The sequence below is a fragment of the Eurosta solidaginis genome, chromosome 5 (genome assembly GCF_040869045.1).
Source record: "Eurosta solidaginis isolate ZX-2024a chromosome 5, ASM4086904v1, whole genome shotgun sequence".
Taxonomy (NCBI): Eukaryota; Metazoa; Arthropoda; class Insecta; order Diptera; family Tephritidae; genus Eurosta; species Eurosta solidaginis.
The window spans coordinates 181156018-181167568 of NC_090323.1; the positions used below are offsets into that span (position 1 = coordinate 181156018).

At 43.6% G+C, this 11551-nt stretch overlaps 3 protein-coding genes across 3 annotated transcripts; 2 read left to right on the top strand and 1 right to left on the bottom strand.

Annotated features, from left to right (window-relative positions):
* Nucleotides 1-1272: 1272 nt before the first annotated feature.
* LOC137253840 (proline-rich protein PRCC) lies at nt 1273-2960 on the top strand. The gene has a single exon (XM_067791366.1). It carries the CDS (start codon nt 1515-1517, stop codon nt 2889-2891), a length of 1377 nt encoding a protein of 458 aa, XP_067647467.1. The 5' UTR covers nt 1273-1514; the 3' UTR covers nt 2892-2960.
* A 607-nt stretch (nt 2961-3567) lies between these two features.
* On the bottom strand, nt 3568-4299 carry LOC137253841 (transmembrane protein 60). Its single transcript, XM_067791367.1, has one exon. The coding sequence runs from the start codon at nt 4147-4149 to the stop codon at nt 3766-3768; it is 384 nt and encodes a 127-aa protein (XP_067647468.1). The 5' UTR covers nt 4150-4299; the 3' UTR covers nt 3568-3765.
* A 1662-nt stretch (nt 4300-5961) lies between these two features.
* Bgb (Big brother) lies at nt 5962-7125 on the top strand. The gene is made up of 2 exons (XM_067786350.1): nt 5962-6263; nt 6336-7125. The coding sequence occupies exons 1-2, from the start codon at nt 6199-6201 to the stop codon at nt 6910-6912; spliced, it is 642 nt and encodes a 213-aa protein (XP_067642451.1). The 5' UTR covers nt 5962-6198; the 3' UTR covers nt 6913-7125.
* Nucleotides 7126-11551: the final 4426 nt, after the last annotated feature.

The following is an 11551-nucleotide window of genomic DNA, read 5'->3' on the forward strand; positions in this document are numbered from 1 at the left end:
ATTAGGGCGGTATCCACTGGGGAAACAGGTGGCAGGAGGGATGTAGATGTTGATGATTTCTAGGTTTGCATCGCCTGACCAGACAGATAGGCCTTGACGTTCTAAGACATTGTCCCTGCGGTCGATGCCAGGATCAAATATATAATATTGCATAGAATGGTGTATGATAAACGCGAGACCGCCTCCATTTCCGCTCTCGCGGTCTTTCCTGTGGACATTATACCCAGAGCAGGTTTGCAATGCAGATCTTGCTGTGAGTTTAGTATCTTGAATCGCAGCAATGCGGATGTTGTGCCGCTTCATGAAATCGACTATCTCCCAGTTAGTCCATTACAATTTAACTGCAGCATTCTGAAGTGCATAAGGGGAGACGCCTTCACTCTGGGGGTAAGTGACGGGTGACTACGCCTGGGTTGTGCAAGGCCAGGACGCAATTGCTGTTGTGGCCCTGGGACTGGGCGTCCTTGGGCAAGCATTGGGGTACCCGGATGATTTGGGTTTGCGACCTGGCAACCTGGCGCGATGAAACCCGTCGGGGGGTTGCCGTCGCGGAGACCAGAACATCTAGGAAAGTGGCACCACCCAAGGCAGGAGCTGCATTGGGCGGATGTCGCAAACCTATATATTCTGTGCTGGCAGACGGTGCGAACGGAGGTAGGGACTAAGAGTCTGTTTCCCTGACCTGCACGATTGCTGCCGGAAAAGAGGGAGGAGAAGACGGGGGCAGGGGCTGATGCTCAGCATTGCTACCAACTCTACTACGAAGGTAGTAGTTATGAGTGGTATCAGCTGTATGAGTGGTTGGCGCCGTGGGGCGCGAGCAGCAGCGGGTACTTGTTGTGGCTTGCTGGGCAGCGGGGTTGCTGGAACGTAGTGGTTGGGAGGGGGGGGGTGGGGGGGGGGGGGGGCTTAGGCGTAGACTACGGGACGCCCTGGGGCGTGAACAGCAAGGAGCCACAAAAGATTTATAAAAGTTACGTGGACGTCGGGTTTTGGGATCAAGCCCAGAACAACCTGTCCGAAGCAACTATCCCTTGCACGAGACACACTGAACAGAGTATGACCGTCCTAAAAAGATTCTTTTCCGGCAGATGCAGCAAAACCATTTCTCAGGACCGGGGTCAGGAGACGGACCCGGATTGGATTCGATGCCTTCCCGGAGTAAGAGAATATGGGGCAGTCCTGCTGCAAGGAGCTGCTGGGAGGATGACAATTTGTGGGAGGGACGAAACAAATTAGATGAGGTCACACTGAAATGACAGTCCTTGTTCGGGAAAAATCCCGAGTCGCTCCGGTACATAGAACCGACTGCCTTGGGAAGCGGAATTTATATCGTGATCTGGATCTGTGTTCATTGGAACGTGGGGAAGATTTGTCTCATGGCGAAGAATGCGAACACATTTTGTAAATGCCATATCGAAACAGCTGATTGCAATAGTTTTCGTGTGTAAACAAATTTTACATTAGTAAACTCTTCAATATCAATTTTTTTTTTGGCAAAATAGTTAATAAAAATGTCGTTAGTTGCATATGCAGCCAGCAGTGATGAAGACGAGGAAGACAATATTATTGCTAACGGCAAGGATTTGGGGAAAACTTCACTGGTAGCTACAACAAATGGAAAAGTTACATCAGACTATATAAGCGATGATGATGATGATTACGCTCCAACGGAATTTACAGCTTTACCTACAACTACAAATGTAGAAACGAACAATAAATTACCACTACATGGACTTTCACTACCTAAACCAAAAAACGTAGCTTATGTTATAGATCCGGATAATGATTTGGAGGAAGTAACACCTGCATTTTCACAACTGCCATTACCTAAACGCATAGTGGAAAAGAATACAGTAATAGAAGAGGAGGACGATGAGTTTTTGCATAAGAAAGCAACACTGCCCGCTGAAGAGATGAAACCCACTCTACGTACAGCAGTGGTTTTGAATAAAGGTCCTGTTAAAATTGCAATACCATCACTAAAAGATTTTAAAGATGTTGAAAAAGATATAGGCGGTAAAGCCAAAAATAAGCCATTAACGGGAGAGCAAAAAAAGTCTAGTTTGTTGAGTATGCTACCGCAAGCAAAGTCTGAGCAAAACTTTAGTAAAACTGCAACTAACAAACAAAACAATGCCAATGCTGGTGTTTCTGAAGAGCATGCAAAACCACCTGTAAACGCTAATCGCTTCATACCTGACACTGTAAAAAGTCGTCGTCCTGCACATAACACTGAAGGAGTTGATGTTATAAAGAAATCAACCAAAAAACCAAACGCTTTGACAAATAGCAAACCCAAATTATCATTAGTCGCTTGTAGTGATAGTGACGGGAGTGATAATGATGAAGGCCAAGGTGACTTTTTCTCTTTAAACACTGAAGATAAATTACCAGAGGTTAGTATCAATGAAATCAATGCTATGATAGCGCAACGTGCTGCCAGAATGGCTAATGCTACGACACAATATCTTCAAACAGCTGCTGATAAAAATGAAGAGATTGAAGAAACTAATGAAATGGAAAATAAGCGATTATTGGCGGAGCAACAGCAGGAACAATACCGCGTATTGGATCAGAAAGCAATGCATGCATTGGCTGGTAGTAGTGCAAAGCGTAGAAGAAAAGAGGAAAACATACAAGTAGTAGATATATCAAGCTCTGAAGTGTTGCCGAGTCGAGATGAGTGGATGCGGACAGCATTAGCGTCGTCCACAGCCTACCAACCAACTGGTGTTTTAGTTGATGAAGAACCTGCTGCTGGTACAAGACGAAAACATCAAATCACTTATTTGGCACATAAAGCAAAAGCCAACGAAGCTGAATTACAAGCAATGTGGTCAGTTAATCGACAAAATCGTCGCGCTACACAAAGCAAATATGGATTTTAGAATAAGTTATTTTTTATTACTTACAATCTAATATATTTCTAATAAATAAATATTGGTTTATCACCACGATTGGATTTTATTCAATCGTCCAAATTCATCTATTGTAAACAAGGCATCGGGTGTACTCGGATTTATTAAAAGATGGGCTAAAGAATTTGATGATCCTTATTTAACCAAGACCCTTTACACATCTTTGGTTCGCCCAATACTTGAGTATTGTTCCTGTATTTGGTCCCCGGGGTATAAAAATCATATAGATCGGATTGAATCGGTACAGAAGCAGTTTCTAATCTTCGCTTTACGCGGTCTTAACTGGGGATCAAATCAACATCTTCCACCTTATAGAAATAGACTTCTTCTCATTAGTTTGCCAACTTTAGAGAATAGAAGAACATTACTCGGGGAAATGTTCCTTCATAAACTGATTAGCGGTGAGATAGACTCCACTGACCTTGTAAGCAGACTGAATTTTTCCGTTCCTGCGAGAACTACAAGACACTATGTACTCTTTCATTTACCCATTCCACGGCGTAATTTTGCCAAATATAGCCCTCTTCGCAATTGGTGCTCGCGCTATAACGAATTGTACAACTGCATTAGTTTTGAGTATTCGATTGCTGCTATCCGTAAGGAAATACTCTCACGTCTGGCATGATATTTTTAAATAAGATGTCAATTTTATTTCAATATTAATTTTAACTAATCTTTATTTTTGATTTGATTTATGTATTAATTAAAATTTAACATAATTAATTTGATTGTTTATTATTTAAGTTTTACTTTAAATTTTGTTTTTTACGCTTATGTTTTCTTTCCTTGTTATATTTATTGTATCTTATATTCAGTAGTCGATCGCTTTGTGTCTGTGTTGACTTTAACAAACAAATAAATAAATAAATAAATATACAATAGAAGCCGAAAGCAATATCCATATTGGTATCATAGTAACAAAGATTGATATTTCCCATTGTGGATATTCCAGGCGCAAACATATCATTAATTGGGATGCAATCTTCAAGAGTACTCCGCAAATATACCATTGATAGTAAACCAGCAACTCCTTCAGACGTTTCAAATTACGCCATTTCCGTATAATTTTTATAACAACATATATAATTAATATGCCATCGAAAATCCATAGGGGTATGAATGTGACAAACCAGCTCCAATGTGTTCGTGGATCCAACCGTAGGCATAGTAGGATTAGGAAGACCAGTACAATGAACCATGTGAAAAGTGCACGATGTGCCAACGTCATGACGCGTTAGTTATAGGCACAGGTAATCCACATACTCGATAAATATTTATTTGAGACCGTATTTACATAAATATTGACATTTTGGTCTTTAATTTGTTATAACATCTATGGAATAATGTAAACATGTAAACCAGTATTGCCACCTACCGTGAATTAAAAAAACTGTTGTTGCCACCTTTCCGAAAAGGCGAGATTAAAGCTGCAGACAGGTGCTTTATCGGTGGGGAATATTTTGAATAAGGTGTCACGATTTTCAAACTTTTTTTTTTCGAGGGAAGGAGGGGTCCTAAAAATCACAAAATTATCGTCTGCAACTCTAGGAAACTCTTAGTTTATGAAATATAAGCTTTTTCATTTCCAAAATTTAGTAAGATTTCAACTTAAGTCCTGCACTTAAAATTCAGATCGCACATGCCGATAGCGGTATCAAAAGACACGAATTTGCGTCAAGATTCAGAATCCGAAAGCAGAAACTATATTTTTTATCTCGTTTAAGAGCTCCTAATGGAACTTGGGGGTGGGGCGGGAGGGAATGGCATGAAAGTTTAATGTGGCCACAAAAATCGTTCCCGAGATAGTCGGGCTAGCACCTTAATCGTGCTATTGTACCGGAACGTGCCGGATCTGTATCCGGCAAAGGACCATCACATCGATAACACTCCCCAAAGCCTTGGGGAGCAACCTTATCGCTACAACAACAACAAGGTGGTGAATAGTGTTGCCAGCTCGGCAACAATATCTTTTTATCTTGGTAGAACATTATAAGGTGGTGGCACGTCGACATAAATGCAAACAAACATACACTATCAATGTATTTTGTTTTGGTAATTCTCTGAATAATTTGAAATTAATGTATTTAATTTACCGGAACGCGAGATTTTTAAGTAAATATTAAAATTTTTTATGATAAGAATTTAGAAAAAGGGGCTTAAGTGCAGAATACATACAATTGTCAAAAAAAAAATAACAAATCTGACTTGATAGAGATTTTTGTGCTGATTCCAACGGTATATTTCTATTTTGGTACAAATGAAAAGTTTGGGGTAATTCCATGTCAAAAAGCGAAATTATGAATTTTTTAAATCAAAATATCTCCGAAACTAGTGGATGGATTTCAAGAATTCAAGAATCGAAAAATAACGTATAAAAATACATTTTATCTGATGTATATATATCTTTAAATTGTTTAGTCTTTATTTACCAAAAATTTGAAAAAGCTCCTTTTTGGTGGCCATGCACAGTAATTCTGCGTAGAACAACTTTCTGCATAGGCGGCCTTCGGCCGTGCTTATAAAAAATAACCCTGGGCTACGCCATGCCAAGTCCGGGTGTGTGGTATAACCGTGGCTACCGCCACGGTGATGTCCTTCAGCGTAGTACACTCTTCTGCGTAGGCGGCCTTCGGCCGCACTTTAAAAAAACAACCCTTAGCCGATCCAACACCGGCTACGCCATGCACAGTAATTCTGCGTAGAACACCTTTAAAAAAATTACCCTTAACCGATCCGACACCGGCAACAAGAAAACTAACATAAAAACTCACCTTCAAACAAACCCGGCAAAGAGTTTTACAATTGTTCAGAATAGGAGGAAAGGGAGAAGTGAAAAAACTCACAAGGAATTTTTATTTATAACACGAGGAATGGGAGAAGGGAAAAAACTCGCACGGAATTTTGGTTTAGAATTGGACTGTTTTTTGTTGGGAATGGCGAGATGGATATGGTGAATGTCAAATGAATATAGTACGAAATTTGCAACGCTAATAGACCAGATCCATTTTCGTTGGTCATTAATGCAACCCTACAAAACCGCAAAAATGTTAGTATATCAACAAAAACTTGACAAACAAAATTGAAGTTAACTTGCATGTTTTTCTTGTATTTTATTACTGACAACTTTAGATAAGAAAGGGTTTACTGCAATTATTTGCCAAAATTGAAGCTTAAACTCAAAAGCTATCACAAGAAATTGTCTCCACGTGTTAAATTGCACGCTTGTCGTAGAAAAAGTTAAACAAATACTAAGGCAGTGGAACCGTTCTTTGAGAAAATGAATGAAGCAGCATTGGCTAGCATGATATACAACGATCCCATAGGCATTTATGAGCAACCCAGGTAAGTGCAGACGCATTTCAATATATTGAATGGAATCGATAAGTATGTATTTAATAAATAAATAAATTTCAGACCACGTTTCATATTCAAAATGCCGCGAGTGGTGCCCGATCAAAAGGCTAAATTTGAAAGCGATGAACTATTTCGTCGTTTAAGCCGCGAAAGCGAGATACGTTATACTGGCTATCGCGAGCGCGCTTTGGAGGAACGTCAAATGCGTTTCCACAACGGTTGTCGCGAGGGTCATACCGAGATCTCGTTTGTTGCATCGGGCACCAACTTGCAATTAGTCTTCAATGCCACACAGAATCCATACTTACACGATAAGGAATGCGACTTTGATAAGGAGCACGGTAAAGTTTATATTAAGTCGTATTTCATAATGAATGGTGTATGCGTGCGTTTTCGTGGTTGGCTAGATTTGGAGCGTTTAGATGGATCGGGCTGTTTAGAATTTGATGAACGGCGTGCAATGCATGAAGATCAAATACTACGGGAGCAGATAGAGCGTTACAATTTGAGATTACGCGAATTTGAAGATTCTAAGCGAGCATATCGTGATAGTCGCCCAGAAGTTGATATGGAGGCAGTACGCCGTGGTGTACCATCTGGTGGTATTGGTGTTGGCGCTAGCATGTGGAGACGCTAAGGCGGGAGAGATTGAAATATTTGGACTAATGAAAAATTGTCCTAAAAAATAAAATACTCGATCATCCTTTATATATATACATAGGTTTACCTCATTACTTTTAATAGATACGATTATAATATTTAGTATTTTTCAAGTTAAATGTATTATGTTTCTTGTGCTTTATTTTTTATATGTTTATCTTTCGACATTAAACTGTTTATGTAAGTCAAATTTTAAGTTCTTTAAATTATGGTATGTATCATCTTATATTCAGTAGCGTGCTGCGCCTATCACACCGAAGTCCTGAGTTCACGTCCCCTGCAAAGCATCATCAATATTTTCTAAACGAGGTTGTTGTTGTTGTTGTAGCAATGCTCGCCCCACCTAATAGCCGCGACCGATCACAAATTGTCATCAATATCCTCTAACGGGAGTCCAAGGAAACTTGCCGTTTCAACAGGGGTGGACCATAAGGAAAGGGGTGTTAGAGGCGTTGGTTCCACATTACAATTAAAGAGATGGTGTCATGTGGGGACACATTGCAAGCGGGGCATACATTTTGTATGTCGGGGTTGATTCTGGATAGGTAAGAGTTTAACCTGTTACAGTATCCAGAACGAAGTTGAGCAAGAGTGACACGCGTTTCCCTGGGGAGTATGCGTTCCTCTTCCGCGAGTTCTGGATATTTTTCTTCAAGTACTGGATTCACCGGGCAATTCCCGAAATAAAGGTCCGACGCCTGTCTATGGAGTTCACCAAGGACCTGCTTGTGTTTTTTCGCTTCATACGGCTGGGTTCTCAGGTGCCGTATTTCCTCAAAATGCTTACGGAGATGACTCCTTAGGCCCCTAGGCGGTGCTGGTTCGTCAATCAGATGTCTGTTGGGATGCCCAGGTTTCTGGGTATTCAACAGAAACTGTTTGGTCAGCATCTCATTTCTCTCCCTGATGGGGAGTATTCTCGCCTCATTATGCAGATGGTGTTCTGGGGACATAAGAAGACAGCCCGTGGCGATTCTGAGAGCAGTATTTTGGCAGGCCTGTAGTTTCTTCCAGTGGGTAGTTCTTAGGCTTGGCGACCATATGGGTGACGCGTAGCACGTAATCGGCTGGCTAATTGCTTTGTATGTGGTCATGAGCATTTCTTTATCTTTTCCCCAGGTACTGCCAGCAAGGGATTTGAGGATTTTATTACGGCTCTGAATTCTCGGAACAATTGCGGTTGCGTGCGCACCAAAATGTAGATCCTGATCAAACGTCACACCCAAGATTTTGGGGTCTAGGACAGTCGGTAGCGTAGTGCCATCGACGTGGATGTTCAATATGGTCGACATTTGGGGCGTCCATGTTGTAAATAAGGTAGCGGAAGATTTAGTTGGTGACAATGCCAGGTTTCGCGAGGCGAAAAAACTGGAGAGATCAGGGAGATAGCCGTTTATTTTATTGCATAGCTCATCGAACTCTGGGCCTGGGCCTGTGACCATTATTGTGCAGTCATCGGCGTAGGAAACGATTGTGACTCCTTCCGGTGGTGAAGGTAGCTTAGATATGTAGAAATTAAACAAAAGTGGGGATAGGACACCACCCTGTGGCACCCCCTGTTTAATTCTCCTTGGTTTTGATGTTTCGTTTCTGAATTGCACCGATGCCTGCCGACCACCCAGATAATTTGCGGTCCACCTTTTAAGACATGGGGGAAGGGTAGACCCTTCCAGGTCTTGCAGTAACGAGCCATGGTTGACCGTATCAAAGGCTTTTGATAGGTCTAGCGCTACGAGTACTGTTCTATGGTGGGGGTATTGATTCAAACCGCAATTTATCTGGGTGCTAATGACATTTAGCGCGGAGGTAGTGCTATGGAGTTTTCTGAAGCCATGCTGATGAGGGGCTAGCTGCAAATGTGCTTGGAAATAAGGGAGCAAAATGGCTTCAAGCGTCTTTGCCACTGGCGATAGGAGAGATATCGGACGATATGACTCACCTATGTTAGCTGGTTTCCCAGGCTTTAGTAGCGGGACCACCTTGGCCATTTTCCATTTCTCGGGTATCACAAAGGTGGAAAGAGACAGGTTGAAGACATGCGCTAAATATTTGAAACCCTATTTCCCTAGGTTTTTAAGCATCGGCATGGCTATGCCGTCTGGGCCCATTGCTTTGGATGGTTTAGCGCGACCAATGGCTTCCTCAACCTCTCTAGCGGTGATGGTGACTGGTGACGCGCTGAATTTGTGTTTATGTGCGTGTCTATTGGCTCTCCGTCTATCTTTGTTAACCGTAGGATGCATTATATATTGTCGGCAGAAAGCGCTCGCGCATTTCTTCGCATCCGACAGCACCTTATCGCCAAAGGCGATGGAAACTTTGTCTTTGTGCTTAGTCGGATTCGATAGGGACTTTACGGTGGACCAAAGTTTACCTACACCGGTAGAGAGGTTACAACCTCTTAGGTGCTCTTCCCATTTCGCCCGCTTGTGTTCGTCCACAAGCAATGTGATGCGTTGGTTTATATCCCTTATTTGGGGGTCGCCTGGATCAAGCTGTCTTATAAAGTCGCGTTCCCTCGCTAAGCTCGCGGCCTCCGCCGGGAAGTGGGGCCGGATTTCGGGAATTCTCCCGGCGGGAATGAAATGTGCCGAGGCCGATTCAATGACCTTACGGAAGGCACGCTCCCCTTGGCGGGTATCAGTCGGGATAGGGAGGGCAGCAAAGCTGCTGTCTGTTGCAGATTTATATTCTTCCCACTTTCCTTTTTTGAAGTTTATGAAAGTGCAAATTTCGGTGACGATGAAGTCGGCGGTACGCTCGAACGAAATAAGTATGGGCAGGTGGTCGGATGCCAATGTTACCATCGGCTGCCAGTTGACGCAGTTTACGAGTTCTGCGCTCACGATTGAGATATCTGGCGAGCTATGACAGCTTCCTACCATACGTGTGGGGGCGTCTCCGTTTATTGTGCAGAACGTCGTTTCTTCTATTTGATCCGCCAACATCTCACCCCTACTGTCCGCCCGCAAGTTTGAATGCCATAGGTCGTGATGGGCATTGAAATCGCCTAAGATAATGCGATTGTTGCCAGTGAGTAAGGCCTCGATATTAGGGCGGTATCCGCTGGGGCAACAGGTGACAGGAGAGATGTAGATGTTGATGATTTCTAGATTTGCATCGCCTGACCGAACAGATAGGCCTTGACGTTCTAAGACATTGTCCCTGCGGTCGATGCCAGGATGAAATATATAATATTGCACAGAGTGGTGTATAATAAACGCGAGGCCGCCTCCATTTCCGCTCTCGCGGTCTTTCCTGTGGACATTATACCCAGAGCAGGTCTGCAATGCAGATCTTGCTGTGAGTTTAGTCTCTTGAATCGCAGCAATGCGGATGTTGTGCCGCTTCATGAAATCGACTATCTCCGTAATCTTCCCAGTTAGTCCATTACAGTTTAACTGCAGAATTCTGAAGTGCATGAGGGGTGACGCCGCCACTCTAGGGGTAAGGGACGGGTGACTACGCCTAGGTTGTGGAAGGCCAGGACGCAATTGCTGGTGTGGCCTTGGGACTGGGCGCCCTTGGGCAAGCATTGGGGTACCCGGATGATTTGGGTTTGCGACCTGGCAACATGGCGCGATGAAACCCGTCGAGGGGTTGCCGTCGCGGAGACCAGAACATCTAAGAAAGTGGCACCACCCAAGGCAGGAGCTGCATTGAGCGGATGTCGCAAACCTATATATTCTGTGCTAGCAGACGGTGCAAACAGAGGTAGGGATTAAGAGTCTGTTTCCCTGAACTGCATGATTGCTGCCAGAAAAGAGGGGGGGAGAAGAAGACGGGGGCAGGGGCTTATGCTCAGCATTGCTACCAGCTCTACTACGAAGGTAGTAGTTATGAGTGGTTACAGCTGTTTGAGTTGTTGGCGCCGTGGGGCGCGAGCAGCAGCGGGTACTTGTTGTGGCTTGCTGAGCAGCGAGGCTGCTGGAAGGTAGGGGGGGGGGGGGGGCGCTTAGACGTAGACTACGGGACTCCCTTGGGCGTGATCAGCAAGGAGCCACAAAAGATTTATAAAAGTTACGTGGACGTCGTGTTTTGGGATCAAGCCCAGAACAACCTGTCCGATGCAACCATCCCTTGCACGAGACACACTGAACAGAGTATGACAGTCCTAAAAAGACTTTTCTGGCAAATGCAGCAAAACCATATCTCAGGACCGGGGTCAGGAGACGGACCCGGATTGGGTTCGATACTTTCCCGGAGTAAGAGAATATGTAGCAGTCCTGCTGCAAGGAGCTGCTGGGAGGATGACAATTTGTGGGAGGGACGAAACAAATTAAATGGGGTCACACTGAAATGACAGTCCTTGGTCGGGAAAAATTCCGAGTCGCTCCGGCACATAGAACCGACAGTCATCTCGTCCTCCCACCCCCTACATCCATGAGGAGTTCGGGGTCGCCAGAGCCTCGGCTGTTAATTAAACAGGATTCGCCACGGATATGTGAGGATCTGTTTGGTATTTTAGTCACCTCTTACGACAGTTATACCTACCGCGGGTATATTCTAACCCCTTAACAAGAGTGGCACGCGTCTTTCTTGGTAGGTCACGTTCTTTTTCTGATAGTTCAGTTTTTAATTTGACAAACAAAGTTGCCAACTGTATATCTGAGGTT